The sequence below is a fragment of a genome, unplaced genomic scaffold, assembly GCF_019419815.1.
Source record: "Pyrus x bretschneideri cultivar Hongxiangsu unplaced genomic scaffold, Pyrus_bretschneideri_v1 Contig170, whole genome shotgun sequence".
In the NCBI taxonomy this organism is placed as follows: Eukaryota; Viridiplantae; Streptophyta; class Magnoliopsida; order Rosales; family Rosaceae; genus Pyrus; species Pyrus x bretschneideri.
The window spans coordinates 25,001-45,000 of NW_025999469.1; the positions used below are offsets into that span (position 1 = coordinate 25,001).

At 38.3% G+C, this 20,000-nt stretch overlaps 1 protein-coding gene and 1 pseudogene across 4 annotated transcripts; both read left to right on the top strand.

Annotated features, from left to right (window-relative positions):
- The first annotated feature begins 2,808 nt into the window (after positions 1 to 2,808).
- LOC125468051 (beta-glucosidase BoGH3B-like) lies at positions 2,809 to 12,455 on the top strand. Of its 4 annotated transcripts, none has more exons than XM_048581835.1 (10): positions 2,809 to 3,069; positions 3,697 to 3,919; positions 9,139 to 9,343; positions 9,738 to 9,828; positions 9,916 to 10,061; positions 10,627 to 10,870; positions 10,969 to 11,073; positions 11,166 to 11,348; positions 11,428 to 11,632; positions 11,774 to 12,455. In XM_048581835.1, the coding sequence occupies exons 1-10, from the start codon at positions 2,827 to 2,829 to the stop codon at positions 12,259 to 12,261; spliced, it is 2,133 nt and encodes a 710-aa protein (XP_048437792.1). In that variant the 5' UTR covers positions 2,809 to 2,826; the 3' UTR covers positions 12,262 to 12,455. The 4 variants fall into 4 exon arrangements, with proteins under 4 accessions (XP_048437792.1, XP_048437789.1, XP_048437791.1 ...); XM_048581832.1 differs by lacking the exons at positions 2,809 to 3,069; positions 3,697 to 3,919 and adding exons at positions 8,500 to 8,638; positions 8,754 to 9,003 and having other exon boundaries at positions 11,774 to 12,453; XM_048581834.1 differs by lacking the exons at positions 2,809 to 3,069; positions 3,697 to 3,919 and adding exons at positions 8,513 to 8,638; positions 8,781 to 9,003 and having other exon boundaries at positions 11,774 to 12,453.
- Positions 12,456 to 18,143: 5,688 nt separating this feature from the next.
- Positions 18,144 to 18,825, top strand: LOC125476123 (annotated as a pseudogene).
- The last annotated feature ends 1,175 nt before the right edge of the window (positions 18,826 to 20,000 follow it).

A 20,000-nucleotide genomic window follows, 5' to 3' on the forward strand; every position in this document is an offset into this window, starting at 1 on the left:
TAGGTTGGGTGTCGTGTCACGTATGAAAGTGCTTGATTTGCATAGCTAAAATGTGCATGCAGTTTGGCCTCAAGATACGTACAATGCGTGACGAATGAAGAAGCTATAATCACAACGAATTCGATCGTGACAAATAATATATATGAAAATTTCCAATTGGTCGATCACTTTGCTAGCTGCTTGTTTAAAGGAAAATCAAACAAACCATTGTTGTTTTTTTTGTTTTTTGTTTTTTTTCTTCTGGAAAATAAAATAAAATAAAATTGAATTGGTTGTGTTTCTTTTCTGGATGCTATGTATTTCCTTGATCAAGTGTGTTCAATTAGTTGTTTATAGGGTTCTTTAGATAAAGACCCTTAAAACTCCTATTTTTCAAACAAAAGCCCAACTAATATTAAACATTCAAATAAAACCTAAATTTCAAATAGACTACCATGTAGATAAGTACATAACCAATTATTACAACATATTTACAACTTATGCCACAAAACCCTAATTATATTAATAAATATTATTACTCACCCTAATTATGATTAGCAATTAACCCCATATGGAAATTTTACCTTTTTTATTTCATAAATATTATTAATATATATATATATATATTAATTTACCCATATTTATAAACAATTATAGGCACAATTATAGGCACATTTTTCATTTAAATTAAATGGCTTTCGTCACCCTTCGGGTGTCGGCCAGCACGTGGCCATCTCGATGTCCCTAGGACCTCGAGGTCGGGGCGTGTCACAAGTCATCCAATACGTAATATTTATTGTCTTCCATATAAATTTAGGTATAATGAAGGAAAAACATGTACTTGAAGTGTTTCCTGGAAGAAGCACATAACCAGTGTTTTTGAAACCCAAAAATAATTTTAACAAAAGTTCTTCCAGTCACTTTAAAAGCACTTCCAAACAAGTTTTTTTGTTTTTGATTTTTTTTTTTTTATCTCTTTCTCTTTTTTGTTTTTTCATTCATTAGAAATTGGTAAGGAAATGAAAAAATTCCAGATCCAAATTAAGACATGCTATCTATTGCTCGTATCATTTAATGTTACGTAGAATGGAATAATTTTCTCAGTTATTGATGATTGATGGGTTTTTAGATACACAAATTTAAAGAGAAAATAATTCTTTTTGCTATTTTCATGTAAGTTTATAATTTTAAATTGAAATCGAGTAGGGGTTTGGGAATACCCAGTAAGAGGAGAGAAGACTCTAATTCAAAAGGGTATTCTCTCTCTCTCTCTTGTGCGGCCTCCCTCAATCTCATCACTTTCCCTCAATTTCTAAAACCCCACTAGCCGTTTTCAAGCGATATCGATCTCTGTAACGCAATGCATGCGTGTATAGTGTAAGGTTGTAATTTGTGGATGAGGCAGGAAGCAAAAAACAAAAGTCAAAAGTTGGAACAATTGTTTCTTTCTTTTTGGAGGTGATGGGAAGAAGTTGGAATAATAGTCAACAAACAAAACCACCAGTTTTATTACCAGTGGAGTCTTCAGCCGCATCACTACTGCGGATGCTAATCTCACCGATTAAGTAAAGATAAGCATGATGAATTACGAGTCCATCCATGAAAGCGAAATGAAAAGCAAATAAACAAATTTGGATTCCAGTAAAACTCTCTGCGTCACGATTCTCTGCACGCTATCGAATTGACAAATATATCATCACATCCAAATTTTCAGTCAACTTGCACCTAATTTTTTTTTTGGATAAATTACATAAAACTACCTCAACTATTGATCTCACGACACTATCATACCTCATTTTTTTAAAATTGACAATGTCATACCTCATATTTGGAATTTGGTCTAATATTATACCTTCCGTTAGCTTGGCATGAATTTCTCAGTTAAATAATAACGTGGCTTGATCTGAGACCCATTTTTTATTAAAAATTTACTAAAATATTATTAAAAACTAAAAAAAAATTATTTAATATTTTTAAATATTAAAATAATAAATAAAAGTTAAAAATTAAAATTAAAAAATAAAAAAAAATAAAAAAAAACCTCAGTTCGTTCCCTTCCCCCACCCCCCCCTTCTCTTCTCCCCATCTGCATCTTGTTCCCCACTTCCTGCAACCTAGAAAAAAGAAGAAGAAGAAAAAAACCAATCTGTCTCACCCACCCTCAGTTTGTCTTCCCCCTTCCCCACCCTCCCCCCCCCACCCCCTCTTCTCCCCACACCCACCCTCCGCACCCAATCTCACACCCACCCTCTTCCCTCCACCCCCATTTTCTCCGCGCCCAAGTTCTCCACCCGCGGAATCAGCCTAGTGAAGGTTTCCCAATTCCACCTCAACGGGATCTAGGTTTTTTTTGTGTTTTTTTTTTTTTTTTTTGGGGGGGGTTGCAGGTAGTGGGTGCGGAGGGTTTAGGGAAGACAAGAGGGGGGAAGAAAGGAAGGGGGGTCGGGGAAGATGAAGATGGGTTTTTCTTTTCTTTTTTTTTTCTTTTTCTTTTTTGGGTTGCAAGTTGGGTTCAGGTGGGGGAGAAGAGGGGGTTGGGGGGGAAGACAAACTGAGGGTAGGTGCGGGGGGAAGACAATTTGTTTTTTTTTCCCTTCTTTTTTCTGGGTTGCAAGAAGGGGGAAGAAGATGAAGAACTCAGGTTTTTTTTTTTTTTTTTTGAACTTTTCTTTATTATTTTAATATTTAAAAAATATTAAATGCTTTTTTTATTTTATTTTTTAATAAAAAGTGGGTCTCGGATCAAGCCACGTCAGCATTTAATTGAGAAATTCACGTCAAGCTAACGGAAGGTATAACATTGGATCAAATTCTAAAGATGAGGTATGGCATTGTCAATTTTCACAGATGAGGTATGATAGTGTCGTGAGATCCATAGTTGACGTAGTTTTTTGTCATTTACCTTCTTTTTTTTCTATAAAGTTCCACTTGCTGCCACGCATTGCTTTCCAAATCCCAAGTCCCAACCCAACTTCTCTCTCTCTCTCTTCCACAAAGCAGCAGAGTTCATTGCCAACCTCTCTCTCCCTCTCTTCCACAGACCAGCAGAGCTCATTGCCTATTGGAGTATCGGGTCTCCATTGCTTCTCCGTAAGTTCCACTTCCACATGCAACTAGTTTCTTTTGACAAATGGCAATTTATTAGTTTCCAGAAAGATGAAATGAAATACTTCACTTAGTTGTGATTCAGTTACCTCTCTCTCAGTTGTTGAGTTTCAGATTTTAGTTCCATTGAGTCACAAAAGAAAAAGGTCAGTGAACTTTATTTAGTGTTTTGGCGGGTAATAAGGAGCAACATGCATGTGTTATGATTGTCACTTGAAGAAAACTAAACTTTTTTTACTGTTTTTTTTATTGCTTGAAAAAGGGTTCTCTTTGATTCTGCATTTTGCTACAAGGTCCTTCTGATTCCTTTCTCTGGGATTAACTTAGGGTGCAGCATTTTTTTGTTAATAGAAGTGGTAACTTTCTATAATTTCCACCATGCAACTAATCTTCCATTGGTGCTTGAATGCTTGAGGTTCACAATATTGTGATTCCTTTCCATTGTTGCCTTATACTTTTCTTCAAATTTTGTTCATCTTTTAACTGTTTGATGTTTTAATTTTAGTCCTTTTTTATGTTTTCAAATTTCGGTTCACAATGTTTCCATAGCTCATACTCAAACTGGCTTTCTAATTGTGCATCACATTCTTCTGTAAATTTTTTTGGGAACAGAAAATGGCTGGAACTCCCATCTTCTTGATGGGGCTTCTTCTCTCATGTTTCTGCATAGCTATAGCAGAAGCAGAGCACATAAGATATAAAGACCCCAAACAGCCGCTGAATACTCGAATCAAGGATCTATTGAGCCGGATGACGTTGGAGGAAAAGATTGGCCAAATGGTGCAGATAGAACGCAGTGTTGCTTCGTCTGAGGTGATGAAGAAATACTTCATTGGTAATCATCACTCCTCCTTCTGTCCTGCCTGTGTATAAATTATATATACATGTGTAACTACAGAAAGAATGGAATATATCACATATGCATATACAGATCAGTTAGATTTAAGGAAGAAGAAATTAATCTGTTTTGGGCAGGGAGTATATTAAGCGGGGGTGGGAGCGTTCCAGCACAAAAGGCTTCTCCAGAAGCTTGGATTAACATGGTGAATGATTTTCAAGAAGGTTCTTTATCAACCCGGCTTGGAATTCCAATGATTTATGGTATCGATGCAGTTCATGGCCACAACAACGTCTACAAAGCAACAATCTTTCCGCACAATATTGGCCTTGGAGCTACCAGGCAAGTAGATTTGCCTTGAATACTAACATTTCGCTTAGTCTCTTTTGTCAACCTAGTCTCAGCGTTTGGAATTTGGGAGATAAAAAAACAACCTTTCCTTTCTCTACAATTAAATGAAGAGTTCTACGATGTGTTAATTGTCTTATGTGTCCGGCATTTGATCAAGAATTTGACTAAAGCTTTCATTTTTCGTTGGTGCTGAAAAATTAAAATTCCGAATACAAATAAAGTTGTGTAAATATGTTCGAGTATATGATGATACTTTAACTAAATGGGATCAATTGAGAAATTTGTTTCTTCAACTGTAAAATTTTAGTCCTCTTAGTAGTTCAAACTTTAAACCATAAGAGTGAATGTATTAATGTCAACTTCCTCGTATTTAAAATCAACCAGGGATCCCGTACTTGTTAAGAGGATCGGAGTTGCAACCGCACTTGAAGCTAGAGCTACAGGCATTCCATATGTCTTCGCACCTTGTATAGCGGTAACTAAAATAAACTGTACATCTGATTAGTACCGACAGAAGTTACTTTAAGCTAAGTTGTACTTCCTCTTAATTTTGTCTTTGCAGGTTTGCAGAGATCCAAGATGGGGTCGATGTTATGAAAGCTACAGTGAAGATCACAAAATTGTTCAAGCAATGACTGAGATCATACCTGGATTACAAGGGGAGTTACCAGCTAACTCTAGAAAGGGCATTCCTTTCGTAGGTGGAAAGTAAGGCCCAACATTTCTACCACATTATCAGAGTTTAAAAGGTCTTATTCTCATTTGCGTAATGTGATTGTCGGCATCCTCAAAGATTTTTGGTACTCTTTTCATAATGGTCCTGTGAAAGTTACAGTTTTGGAATATCTTGAAGTTTAACTTGGTTTTAGTTCTATTGGTCCACATAAATCCAACAACATGCAACACCCTTATGCCGAGACAGCTGGTGACAGCTTAAATTTGACGATACCTGATCCTGGCCCGAGCACCATCACAAATGTTTGCGGGGCTGTGAAATGCGTTGTCATCATCCTCTCTGGTCGTCCTGTTGTGATTCAACCATTTGTTCCCCTGATTGACGCTCTTGTTGCAGCTTGGCTTCCAGGAACTGAAGGTCTAAGGGGTGGCTGATGTTTTATTTGGTGACTACGGCTTCACTGGCAAGCTTTCTAGAACTTGGTTCAAAAAGGTTGATCAACTACCTATGAATGTTGGGGATGCACATTATGACCCTCTCTTCCCCTTTGGATTTGGGCTCACTACAACACCCAAAAAATTCAACTAAAAAAATCATGTAGCCACTCTTCTTTTTCGGTTTTAATGTGCAAGTTATATATGTCTTTTTTCTATGGACGCTCTGCGCGCGTATTACATCATCCTTTACTAAGACACTTGATTCGAAGTTATTGCTTGACGTGCAGGTTATATATGTCTTTTTACAATCTATTAGGATTTCTCATTGCTAGTAGTGACACGATCATAATTAATTAAATCTTTTGTCAAACGATAAATTTGTTAGAGATGTTAAATTAGGATGTTGACGGGGTTGGAACTCACGTCATGGTGCAAGGGCAACACTTCTCTTCACTATTGAGGTAGAGGGCCACTTGCTAATTAATTAAATCTTTTGGCTTTGCTTATATAATTTCTTTTCACAATAATAATATATTAGTAGGAAAACTAATGAAAATGGGAAAACTTTAAGTTTTAACGATAATGATAAAATAAAGGGTACAATGAATAGTATCAGGATTGACTTTTTAGTGTAAAAATGTGGTTTTTTGTTAAAATGAGCAGTAACAGAAACATTTCGTTAAAGTTCCCATTATTAGTGTGACGAATTAAGAAATTCTCTAGTTACAGTAGAAGCTAGGAAAGAAGTTTTTACTTGTTATTGATCACAACAAAATTGGTGACTAATATATCCCACTTTATTTATTCAATCAAAATTCTAATTAATCTAATACAAATTACGATATGAGGATTCAAATTTAGGTTATGTAGAAAAATGAGCACAATATTTTAGCCAACTTAACTGCACATGCAAGAAAGAGCACAATGATATATTTGCTATTTATTTTTCCCTCCTTTTTCCTTGTATGTCTCGAAACGGTAAGGATCCACATTTCCACTTGGGGTATCTTGCAACAGAGTTGTCCCCAGAATGTTTGATTTTGAAACAACTAGTCCTTCCATGCATACGGAAGATCATATGAGCCAGTATAGCCGTTGAACCTGCACGGTCCGTTCACTTGTATCCGCCATAAACAAACGCTGTCGTCTAGTACACAACCTCCATCCCTTCCTTGGTCGTATATATCGAAATGGTGAAATTGGCCCGGCCACTCAAAGCTGCAATAAAATAGCGTGGTCCGCCATATGTTTGGATGGAACTTAAATTCGTAGGAGTCGGCAAGGGGGACGGCATGGACACCAAGGTCATCGTCTTTGGATTTGCAGTGAACTTTCAGCGGCGAGTCGCCCCATTGATCCCACAAATAATTTTCGATCACAACAGTTACTGCATCAGACATAATTAGAATCAACATAAGCAGCATTAGCAGCAGTGCATTTCTTGCGAAGAAGGCCATGACTAGTTTGCACTTTGCATCGTTATGTAGAGTAGTGTTTATATAGCCAGCTAGGTTGGGTGTCGTGTCACGTATGAAAGTGCTTGATTTGCATAGCTAAAATGTGCATGCAGTTTGGCCTCAAGATACGTACAATGCGTGACGAATGAAGAAGCTATAATCACAACGAATTCGTGACAAATAATATATATGAAAATTTCCAATTGGTCGATCACTTTGCTAGCTGCTTGTTTAAAGGAAAATCAAACAAACCATTGTTGTTTTTTTGTTTTTTTTTTATTTTCTTCCGGAAACTAAAATAAAATAAAATTGAATTGGTTGTGTTTCTTTTCTGGATGCTATGTATTTCCTTGATTAAGTGTGTTCAATTAGTTGTTTATATACAAGTTAACATCAGGAGAGATGATTCGGCTACCGAAAAAAACAATAATCCAAACCAATTCAAGTCATCCAATACTTGTAATATTTATTGTCTTCCATACAAATTTAGGTATAATGAAGGAAAAGCATGCACTTGAAGTGTTTCTTGGAAGAAGCACATAACTAGTGTTTTTGGCATCGAAAAATAATTTCACCAAAAGTTCTTCCAGTCACTTTAAAAACACTTCCAAACGAGATTTTTTTTATTTTTTATTTTTTATCTCTCTCTTTTATGTTTTTTCATTCATTAGAAATTGTTAAGGAAATGAAAAAGTTCAAGATCCAAATTAAGACACGCTATCTAATACTCGTAGCATTTAATGTTACGTAGAATAGAATAATTTTCTCAGTTCTTGATGATTGATGGGTTTTTAGAGTACACAAATTTAAAGAGAAAATAATTGTTTTTGCTATTTTCATGTAAGTTTATAATTTTATATTGAAATCGAGTAGGGATTTGGGAATACCCAGTAAGAGGAGAGAGGACTCTAATTCAAAAGGGGAGTACCCAGTAAGATGATTTGTGTACTCTAAAAACCCTGATCGATGGGTTTTTAGAGTACACAAATTTAAAGAGAAAATAATTGTTTTTGCTATTTTCATGTAAGTTTATAATTTTGTATTGAAATCGAGTAGGGATTTGGGAATACCCAGTAAGAGGAGAGAGGACTCTAATTCAAAAGGGTTCTCTCTCTCTCTCTCTCTCTCTCTCTCTCTCTCGTGCCGCCTCCCTCAATCTCATCGCCTTCTATCAATTTCTAAAACCCCACTAGCCGTTTTCAAGCGATATCGATCTCTGTAACGCAATGCATGCGTGTGTAGTGTAAGGCTGTAATTTGTGGATGAGGCAGGAAGCCAAAAACAAAAGTTAAAAGTTGGAACAATTGTTTCTTTCTTTTTGGAGGTTTGATGGGAAGAAGAAGTTGGAATAATAGTCAACAAACAAAACCACCAGTTTTATTGCCAGTGGAGCCTTCTTAATACACCTACACCAGCAGCATCACTACTGCGGATGCTAATCTCACCGATTAAGTAAAGATAAGCATGATGAATTATGAGTCCATCCATGAAAAGCAAATAAACAAATTTGGATTCCAGTAAAACTCTCTGGGTCACCTTTCTCTGCCCGCTATCGAATTGACAAATATATCATCACGTCCAAATTTTCAGTCAACTTGCACCTAATTTTTTTTCTATAAAGTTCCACTTTCTGCCACACCTTGCTTTCCAAATCCCAAGTCCCAACCCAACTTCTCTCTCTCTCTCTCTCTCTTCCACAAAGCAGCAGAGCTCATTGCCAACTTCTCTCTCTCTCTCTTCCACAGAACAGCAGAGCTCATTGCCTATTGGAGTATCGGGTCTCCATTGCTTCTCTGTAAGTTCCGCTTCCACATGCAACTAGTTTCTTTTGACAAATGGGAATTTATTAGTTTCCAGAAAGATGAAATGAAATACTTCGCTTAGTTGTGATTCAGTTACCTCTCTCTCAGTTGTTGGGTTTCAGATTTTAGGAACAGAAAATGGCTGGAACTCCCATCTTCTTGATGGGGCTTCTTCTCTCATGTTTCTGCATAGCTATAGCAGAAGCAGAACACATAAGATATAAAGACCCCAAACAGCCGTTGAATACTCGAATCAAGGATCTATTGAGCCGGATGACGTTGGAGGAAAAGATTGGCCAAATGGTGCAGATAGAACGCAGTGTTGCTTCGTCTGAGGTGATGAAGAAATACTTCATTGGTAATCATCACTCTTCCTTCTGTCCTGCCTGTGTATAAATTTATATACATGTGTAACTATAGAAAGAATGGAATGTATCACATATGCATATGCAGATCAGTTTGATTTAAGGAAGAAGAAATCTGTTTTGGGCAGGGAGTATATTAAGCGGGGGTGGGAGCGTTCCAGCACAAAAGGCTTCTCCAGAAGCTTGGATTAACATGGTGAATGATTTTCAAAACGGTTCTTTATCAACCCGGCTTGGAATTCCAATGATTTATGGTATCGATGCAGTTCATGGCCACAACAACGTCTACAAAGCAACAATCTTTCCGCACAATATTGGCCTTGGAGCTACCAGGCAAGTAGATTTGCCTTGAATACTAACATTTCGCTTAGTCTCTTTTGTCAACTTAGTCTCAGCGTTTTGAATTTGGGAGAGAAAAAAACAACCCTTCCTTTCTCTACAATTAAATGAAGAGTTCTACGATGTGACAATTGTCATATGTGTCCGGCAATTGATCAAGAATTTGACTGAAGCTTTCATTTTTCGTTGGTGCTGACAAATTAAAATTCCAAATACAAATAAAGTTGTGTAAATATGTTCCGAGTATATGATGATACTTTAACCAAATGGGATCAATTGAGAAATTTGTTTCTTCAACTGTAAAATTTTAGTCCTCTTAGTAATTCAAACTTTAAACCATAAGAGTGAATGTATTAATGTCAACTTCCTCGTATTTAAAATCAACCAGGGATCCCGTACTTGTTAAGAGGATCGGAGCTGCAACCGCACTTGAAGCTAGAGCTACAGGCATTCCATATGTCTTCGCACCTTGTATAGCGGTAACTAAAATAAACTGTATGTCTGATTAGTACCGACAGAAGTTACTTTAAGCTAAGTTGTACTTCCTCTTAATTTTGTCTTTGCAGGTTTGCAGAGATCCAAGATGGGGTCGATGTTATGAAAGCTACAGTGAAGATCACAAAATTGTTCAAGCAATGACTGAGATCATACCTGGATTACAAGGGGAGTTACCAGCTAACTCTAGAAAGGGCATTCCTTTCGTAGGTGGAAAGTAAGGGCCAACATTTCTACCACATTATGACAGTTTAAAAGGTCTTATTTTCATTTGCGTAATGTGATTGTCCGGGTCCTCTAAAATTTTTGGTACTCTTTTCATAATGGTCCTGTGAAAGTTACAGTTTTGGAATATCTTGAAGTTTAACTTGGTTTTAGTTCTATTGGTCCACATAAATCCAACAACATGCAATGCAAGTACTAGTCGTTTTATTCTTCTCTTTCCCCTGCAGTGATGTTGGCTCTTTGATGAAGGAAGAGATGACGAGTGTGTTTAAGCACTTTCATTGAAAAATTGGTAGCTTTTTGTAGGAAAAAAGAGGGAAAGTGGTTGTCCAAGCATACTTTGGCACTAGGCTATTTACCGTGGTCACAAAGGCCACCTATAATCCCTATATTGTTGCATTTTGATTTGTCCGAAAGGGACATATTTACAACTGCAATTCTCGTGGCACATTAATTTACTGAAAGATCATCAATCATTGTCAAATTCCAAACAACATGATTGTGATCCAATTTACGAAGGTGTTTTGTTCATAATGTTCCGCCATTTCTGTTGGCAGTAAAAAGGTTGCAGCGTGTGCAAAACATTATGTCGGTGATGGAGGAACAACCAGGGGCATCAATGAGAATAACACTGTGATAAACAGACATGGCTTGCTCAGTATCCACATGCCAGGCTACTATGACTCAATTATCAAGGGGGTTGCAACCATTATGGTATCTTACTCGAGCTGGAATGGAGTAAAGATGCATGCTAATCGTGATCTTGTTACCGGCTTCCTTAAGAACACTCTTCATTTCAGGGTAAAATGGACTCTCTGCTATTCTTTTCGGCCTTTCGTCCATTTTACAAAGTCTAATTAGAAGCTAAAAGCACTGTAAAACCTTGTGGACTATATCAGGGTTTTGTCATCTCAGATTGGGAGGGTATTGACGGGATCACGTCTCCACCTCATGCCAACTACTCATATTCAATTCAAGCAGGCATCAATGCTGGAATTGACATGGTAATTAACATCTCTGTTGCTTTCCTTTCTTAAGTTCCATAAACTTGATGATGTGTTTGGTTCTCTAATCCCTACTTAATTGCCTGTTACAGGTCATGGTTCCATACAACTATACGGAATTTATTGACGGACTATCCTCCCTGGTGAAAAATGGAATCATTCCCATGAGCAGAATTGATGATGCTGTGAAAAGAATTTTGCGGGTTAAGTTCGTCATGGGCTTATTTGAGGAACCGTTGGCTGATCGCAGCCTGGTCGACCAACTTGGCAGTAAGGTAGACGTTGGTTAATTTAACACCATTCTACAACAATGCAGGAAACTTAGTCTGGTTTTTTGTATTACTATTTTCACAGGAACACAGAGAATTAGCTAGGGAAGCTGTGAGGAGATCTCTAGTGCTTCTAAAGAACGGAAAATCTGCTGATGAGCCGTTGCTACCCCTTCCGAAGAAGGCATCAAAAATACTTGTAGCTGGTAGTCATGCAGATAACCTTGGTTATCAGTGTGGTGGGTGGACCATTGAGTGGCAGGGCTTAAGTGGCAACAATCTTACCGAAGGTAAACACAGATCCTTCTATTTTTGCTGTTATAAAACATAATATCCTCTTGATACATGTTTGTCTATGAAATCTGTCGGGACTCCGAAAAAACTGACCTATTAAACTCTGTATGAAACTTACTTTTCTAACTCCTTAACAGGTACCACAATTCTTAGTGCCATAAAGAACACAGTGGATCCTAAAACCAAAGTCGTGTACAAGAAGAATCCTAATGCTGACTTTGTGAAGTCGAATGATTTCTCATATGCCATCGTTGTGGTAGGGGAACACCCGTATGCGGAGACATTTGGTGACAGCCTAAACTTGACAATACCTGATCCTGGCCCGAGCACAATCACAAATGTTTGCGGTTCTGTGAAATGTGTTGTTATCGTCATATCTGGCCGTCCTGTTGTGATCCAACCATATGTTCCCTTGATGGATGCTCTTGTTGCAGCTTGGCTTCCAGGAACGGAAGGGCAGGGCGTAGCTGATGTTTTATTTGGTGACTATGGCTTCACGGGCAAGCTTTCTCGAACCTGGTTCAAAACCGTTGATCAGCTGCCGATGAATGTAGGAGACACACATTATGACCCTCTCTTCCCCTTTGGATATGGCCTCTCTACAACACCGGCCAATTCCAACTAGGAAACTATTTAGCGACTCGTCGTCAGTAATTTGCTCATGTCAGCTACTCTTCAATAATTAATAGAAATCATTTAACTAATCTTCAATAAGTATGTCAGCTACACCTTGGCAACCGAGTATCAAAGCGTGGAAAGATTATTTAGTGTCATTATATAAGTGGAGGGACACTTGGAAAAAAAAAAAAAAAATACCTCCCTCTACTTGTCTAATAACTTATGGTGTGCCGCTCTATGTTTCGGCTATATTGAAAAATCTCTCCAAAATGTGCCAATGTACACCCTAACTTCGCCCACTACATCTTGGCCGACAACGCTCGATTAACTCTTTTACACCCTGTTGTAAATTGAGAGTTTCAATATTCACACAAATCATAATAGTACATGAGACCTAGACTGAGTATATGTACAAGAGGAAAAGAACCGAAACCTATGGCTCCTTAATTTACTCCTAGACCTAATCAGCTAGATACAATCCCTTGAAATAAGGGCAACAGATAACAAGAAGAATCCCTGCATGCTAAAAAAGGTGGAAGCCATGCCCTGGACACTGATGCCATGCTGCACAGTGCACAGTGGGTGGATACAAGCCTTAACATTAGGTGACCTGACCTTTTTCTTCCAATACTCCCCCTCAAGCTGGATCGAAGGGATTGATTGATCCAAGCTTGAACAAAATGCGTTGAAATGCAGTGAAAGACAGCCCTTTGGTAAAAATATCTGCAAGCTGATCATGGCTTCGTGTGTAGTATGTGTTGATGACTTTGGACTGAACTTGTGTGCGAACATAATGACAGTCAACCTCTATATGTTTCATGCGTTCGTGAAAAATTGGATTTGATACAATGTGCATCGCAGCCTAATTATCACAGTACATAGACATTGGTTGACAATGGGAGAAGCCTAAATCTAGGAGAAGACCCTTGAGCCGAATGAGTTCGCAGGCTGTAGAGGCCATGGCGCGATACTTAGCCTCGGCGCTGGACCTTGCAACAACGCTTTGCTTCTTGCTTTTCCAGGTAACCAAATTACCTCCCACAAAGGTGTAGAAACCAGTGGTGGATTTACGATCAGTGGAGTTGCCTGCCCAATCAGCATCGGTATATCCAGAAATCTATGTATTTCCATGATTTCTCATTAATAATCCGCATCCAACAGAGCCCTTTGAATAACGAAGGATGCGATGAACAATTTTGAGATGAACCATGGTTGGAGAATGCATGAATTGGCTAATAATACTCACGGCATAAGAGATGTCAGGATGTGTAATGGTCAGGTAGATGAGTTTGCCAACCATTCTCTGATAGTAACTCAGATTAGTAAGTTGATCACCATGAGGTTCCACCTTGAGATTGGTATCCAAAGGTGTTCGAGCTAGCTTACAATATGTAATTTCAGCTTCTTGAAGAAGATCAAGAACATATTTGCACTGATTGAGGAAGAAACCTTTACAAGAATGTGCCATTTCAATTCCCAAAAAATATTTGAGATTGCCAAGATCTTTAATGGCAAATTTGTTGCTGAGATATTGTTTGAGGGAGGTGATTTCTAAAACGTTATCACCTATCACAATAAGATCATCCACATATATAAGCACCACCAATTTTCCCGCTAAGCTAGTTCGATCAAACATTGAGAAATCAGCATGACTCCTACAAAACCCAACTTGTTTGAGAACAAAACTAAGCTTAGCGTACCAAGCTCGAGGATACTGTTTTAGGCCATAGATTGCTTTATGAAGTTTGCACACCAAATCCGTGTCATTAGATTGAGAATAACCTGGAGGGAGTTTCATATAAACCTTTTCTTCAAGATCACCATGCAATAAGGCATTCCTGATGTCCATTTGAAAACGAGGCCATGCATGATTAATGGCAACTGACAACAACACCCTAACTGAGTTCATTTTTGCAACCGGAGCAAATGTCTCCTTATAATCTATACCATAAGTTTGAGTGAACCCACAAGACACCAAACGTGCTTTGTGTCTCTCAATGGTGCCATCTGAATTAAACTTGGTCTTGTAGACCCAACGGCTTCCCACTGCTTTCTTACCCTTGGGAAGCTTGACAACCGTCCACGTGCCATTCTCATGGAGAGCTTGAAGTTTGTCGGCCATGGCTTTTCTCCACTCAACATGGAGATTAGCCTCTTGAAAAGTTTGTGGCTCACGGACCCCAGTGATAGTACTTAGAAACGCAGCATAAGTAGGTGAGAATTGATTATAATCAATGACATTAATCAATGGATACCTGGCTGTATAGGTTACATAATCAAGTAACCTAGGTGGCGGGTGCCTTTCTCGAGCAGGATTATGACAGATAACCTGGGGTTGAACTAAGGAATGAACTATTGAAGAAGCCTTAGGATTTGAACTGGTGATATTAATAGGAGTGACGGGAACCTCAAGTGTTTCTTGTGCATTGGTGACATCTTGCATTTGTTGGGATATTGGCAATGCAGGAGCACTAGGAAGAAAAGTTGGCTCATCAAAACCAGAATATGACATAGGAAAGAGGTCACGCAGGTGCTCCCCCTGCCGAGAATAGTTTATAGGTCGTAAGAAATAGGGAGTGCCTTTATCAAACTTGACATCCCTTGAAACCACCAGTTTTTGAGTTGTAGGGTTGTAGCATCGATACCCCTTTTGCGTGGATGAGTAACCTAGGAACACACATTTTGCAGCTCTAGGATCTAATTTGTTATGGTCGGGAGCTTGAATATGAACAAAGCATGTACACCCAAAAACCCTCAAATACTCCAAATTGAGTTTTCTTCCTTTCAAGACTTCGTAGGGTGATTTGAAGTCCAAAACTTTACTAGGAAATCTATTAATGAGATAAGTGGCTATGAGCACTCCTTGTGACTAAAACTTCTTTGGGACATTCATATTGAACACAAGTGCTCTAGTTTTCTCAAGAAGATCCATATTCTTCCTTTCAGCTATCCCATTTTGTTGGGGTGTTCCAACACAACTTGTTTGGTGTAGAATGCCATGCATGCTCAAGTATTGTGACATGTTATGGGACATATACTTGGTACCATTGTCTGATCTTAAAACATGAATGTGTGAAGAAAATTGAGTGTTGACAAATTTATGAAAATCTTTAAAAACATTCACAACTTCACTTTTAAGTTTCAAAAGATACAACCAAGTGATCCTTGTGAAATCATCCACAAAGGTTACAAAATATTTGTATGCATCAAAGGATTCCAAAATGGGTCCCCAAATATCAGAATGCATGATTTTAAAAGGATTACTAGCTCTTGACATAGAGGAAGAACATGGTAACCTAGCAAACTTAGACAAGTGACAAACATCACAAGGGTTTGTAATTTTACATAGGCTTGGGAACAAAGTGGACAAAACTCTTCAAGAAGGATGCGCTAGTTGCTGGTGCCAAAGTTGTTGTTCTTGTGCTATACTTGAATTAACTTGAAAGACTTTGGGAACTTGGGTGTCTTTGGGTAAATTGTAGAGACCATTTAAAAAGAAACCCTCCCAATTGTCTTCTTGGTGGCTATGTCTTGAAAAATAAAATTGTGAGGAGAGAAGATAGCAAGACACTTTAGTGAATTTGTGATTTTTCCAACAGATAAAAGTTGAAAGGGAAAGGAAGGTACGTAAAGAGCATCAGACTCTAGGTTGTTAGAGATCAAATTCACTTTTCCCTTTCGTAGAACTAGAGCATCCTTGCCATTGGCAACAGATACATGAGAAGGAATTGGCAGTTTTTGAAAATCATGCATGGTTATAAATTATTTGTCATATGATCAGTGGCACCTGAATCTATAATCCAATAATCATGCATACTACCAACTTTGAGAGCAGTTGAAAATGAGTTCAAGATACCTGAGATGTCTCTTGATGGTATGCGTTCATTTTCAGCCAAAAAACCTGCAAATTGTCCGAGTAGTGCGGTCTGATTTTTGTCATCATGGTTGATTGTCCCTTCATAGTCACTACTTCCTTGTTTCTTGTGAAGAAATGCTGCAAATTCATTGATTAATGCAGTTGGATTGGAAGCTTGATATCCCATCTGTAGACGAGGAGACTGCATGATCTTCATGGTTTGCATGATTTGCAAGGTTGGCTTTGAAAAGGGAATGATTGGATTTGAAAGGAGAATTGTGAGAGAATTTTGAGGGGCTCTTCAGATCTCTTGGCAGCTTTGGTCTTAATTCCGGATGTATAATCCAACACCAGTCCCTTGAATGTCCACCCGCATTACAATAGCTGCACTTTAAGTCTTTTTTTCCCTTGTAGCTCTTTTCCTCGACACCCTTATGATTAGAAGCATAGGCCCTGACTTCTGGAATATTAGGCTTGGCTTCTATGTTCATGACCTTTTTGCTCACCTCCTATCGTTGAATATTAGCACAAACACTGGAGAATGAGGGCAGATCAGGATTCATTAAAATATGGCTTCGAAGATCTTTGAACTCAGAACTTAGAGCTGCCAAAAGCTGGAAGATTTTGTCTTCCTCAGCCCTCTTCATTAACACCGCAGCATCAATGGTGTGAGGACGATAGACATTCAATTCATTCCACATGGTTGTTAGCTTCCCAAGATGTTGCACGAAGGATTGTCCTTCCTGCTGCAAGCCAGAAATATCTTTCTTTAGTTGGAAAACACGAGCTGCGTTGTTCTGGTTTCCATACATTTCTTTGAGATTCTTCCAAAGATGCATGGATGACTCAGCATAACTGAAAATCTCAGCAATTTTTCGCTCCATTGAGTTGAGCAGAAAAAAACTGAAGGTGGAGAAACATGGGAACTGTCTCCTTCAATGTTTATAGAACTTTCTTCAACCATGGTTGTGGAATGAAGAACAGTTTAGAGAACTATCCGAAAGATATACAGAGACAGGCCTATTAGGGTCACTGCTCTGATACCATCTTGTAAATTGAAAGTTTCAATATTCACACAAATCATAATAGTACAAGAGACCTAGACTGAGTATATATGTACAAGAGGAAAAGAACCGAAACCTATGGCTCCTTAATTTAATCCTAGACCTAATCAGCTAGATACAATCCCTTGAAATAAGGGCAACAGATAACAAGAAGAATCCCTACATGCTAAAAAGGAGGACGCCATGCCCTGGACACTGATGCCATGCTGCACAGTGGGTGGATACAAGACTTAACTTTAGGTGACCTGACCTTTTTCTTCCAATACACCCCTTCTCGGAGAGTCCTTTAAATCTGTACGAAATATCAATGGGAATATCTCTGTGACAGTACAGTTTTATAACCAGTAACATGAGACATTCAAGAAGAAAAAAGAGAGTTTTCTTTTGTGTATATTAAAGAATCCCTTAAAGAATATAGCGACAGTTTGTTTCAATTAATAGTGTTAAATGCAGACATTATCACAGGAGAACAAAAGGGCTAGAAATGATTCACAAGAGTTGCTCGAGTCCCAGAGTTGTCGGTTGTAATCCCCTTTACGTATCAGTTGCAAATTATCATAGGAGCTAATTTAAGCACCCTTGTTGCTCTGCCACGGCTTGAACAACGCCACCACAATGATTGCAACGATGATAAGAAGGATGAGTATCGCAACGCACATCCATTTCCTCGAATTCTTTTGTAGCTTCTTGGCCTTCTGAAGAGCGGTATTCCCCTGCTGTACATGATCTACTGCACTTGATACCTGCGGAATGAAAGCACAACATACATGATCATCTACCCACGTGTGATACAAGAGTTGCAATCCACATCATGTTTTTACAAACCCCTTGTGCATCGACCAGCACCGCCATATCCATAAATATCTGTGCATAAGAGTTGGTGTTTAACATATAATATATACTCATGGCAAAATACTTGTAGCTGGCAGTCATGCAGACAATCTTGGTTATCAGTGTGGTGGGTGGACCATGGAGTGGCAGGGAGTGAGTGGCAACAATTTCACTGAAGGTACATTTAGAGGAGGTTTCATATAATATGACCAAAACCAATTTTATAAAATCTGGATAAAACATAATGTATTTGCAGACATGTTTGCCTATGAGATCTGTCATATTACAAAATATTTACCTACTAAGCTCCGTATGGAGCTAATTTTTCTTCAACAGGTACCACAATTCTTACTGCCATAAAGAACACAGTGAATCCTAAAACTGAAGTTGTCTACAAGGTGAATCCTGATGCTTTGTGAAGTTGAATGCTTTCTCGTACGCCATCGTTGTGGTAGGAGAACACCCTTATGCCGAGACAGTTGGTGACAGCTTAAATTTGAGGATACCTGATCCTGGCCCGAGCACCATCACAAATGTTTGCGGGGCTGTGAAATGCGTTGTCATCATCCTCTCTGGTCGTCCTGTTGTGATTCAACCATTTGTTCCGCTGATTGACACTCTTGTCGCAGCTTGGCTTCCAGGAACTGAAGGTCAAGGGGTGGCTGATGTTTTATTTGGTGACTACGGCTTTACTGGCAAGCTTTCCAGAACCTGGTTCAAAACGGTTGATCAACTACCTTTGAATGTTGGGGATACACACTATGACCCTCTCTTCCCCTTTGGATTTGTGCTCACTACAACACCCAAAAAATCCAACTAAAAAATCATGCAGCTACTCTTCCTTTTCGGTTTTGGTAGTTTATTTTGCTTTTAATGTGGATTTTTCCCTTCACTTCGTTATCCTGTTGTATTGCTTGCCAATGAAGGATTGGAACTGACAACCGTTTATTTAATAAGATAAGAGGCTCGAAGCGTTTCTTGACAAACGTTTGTTTAATAAAATTTCACTCTATGCTAATCCTTCAAAGGATAACTAGTCAATGACACTACATAATGTTGTTGCAAAAGATTTTCCCTTCAACCTTAATCCCAATCTATACCATCCACGTCGTCTTCTGTAGCACTGGCCTCGACATTACCAGTAATTACTCGTACTTATGTTCAGTTTCTTCTCTGGTGCTCAGATCAGAGCGATTGAGGGAGAGGACAATTCTTTTGGCTCAGATTAGGCGGCTGCCCCCCAATATATACACACCACAAACCCTTTGAGATTGGATATTTTACCCTGTTGAACAAGGTAACTCTCTTACCCATTTTTCTCTATGTCCTTCGATTTTTTTTTTTAAAATATTTTTATGCTGTTTGTTTCCTTTTCACATCGGAAATGCTATTTCATTTCCTTATTAACTTTTTTTGTTCATTAAATCAATCTTGAAGACGATATATTTATGTACAATCAAAATATACTGTAGGATCTAACTTTTTTTCTATGGACGCTCTGCGCGCCTTACATCATCCTTTTTTAAGAGACTTCATTCGAAGTTATTGCTTGAGGTGCAAGTTAAATATGTCTTTCTACAATCTATTAGGATTTCTCATTGCTAGTAGTGGCAAAATCATAATTAATTAATTTTTTTATCAAACGATAAATTTGTTAAATTAGATGTTAGATTAGGACGTCGACGGGGTTGGAACCCACGCCATGGTGTAAGGGCAACACTCTTCTCCACTATTGTGTTATAAGGATTCAAATTTAGGTTATATAGAAAAATGAGCACAGTTCTGTAGCCAATTCAACTGCACATGAAAGAAAGAGCACAACTTTTGAATTGCCTTTTATGTTTCCCTCCTTTTTCCTTATATATCTCGAAACGGTAAAGATCCACATTTCCACTTGGGGTTTCTTGCAACAGAGTTGTCCCCAGAATGTTTGATTTCGAAACAACTAGTCCTTCCATGCATACAGAAGATCATATGAGCCAGTATAGCCGTTGA

Coding starts and splice junctions, on each gene's coding strand:
- LOC125468051 (XM_048581835.1), top strand. CDS start 2,827: ATGAGGTATGATAGTGTCGTGAGATCCATAGTTGACGTAGTTTTTTGT. Junction 3,070..3,696: donor CGGGTCTCCATTGCTTCTCC/GTAAGTTCCACT, acceptor TTTTGGGAACAG/AAAATGGCTGGAACTCCCAT. Junction 9,829..9,915: donor TCTTCGCACCTTGTATAGCG/GTAACTAAAATA, acceptor TTGTCTTTGCAG/GTTTGCAGAGATCCAAGATG.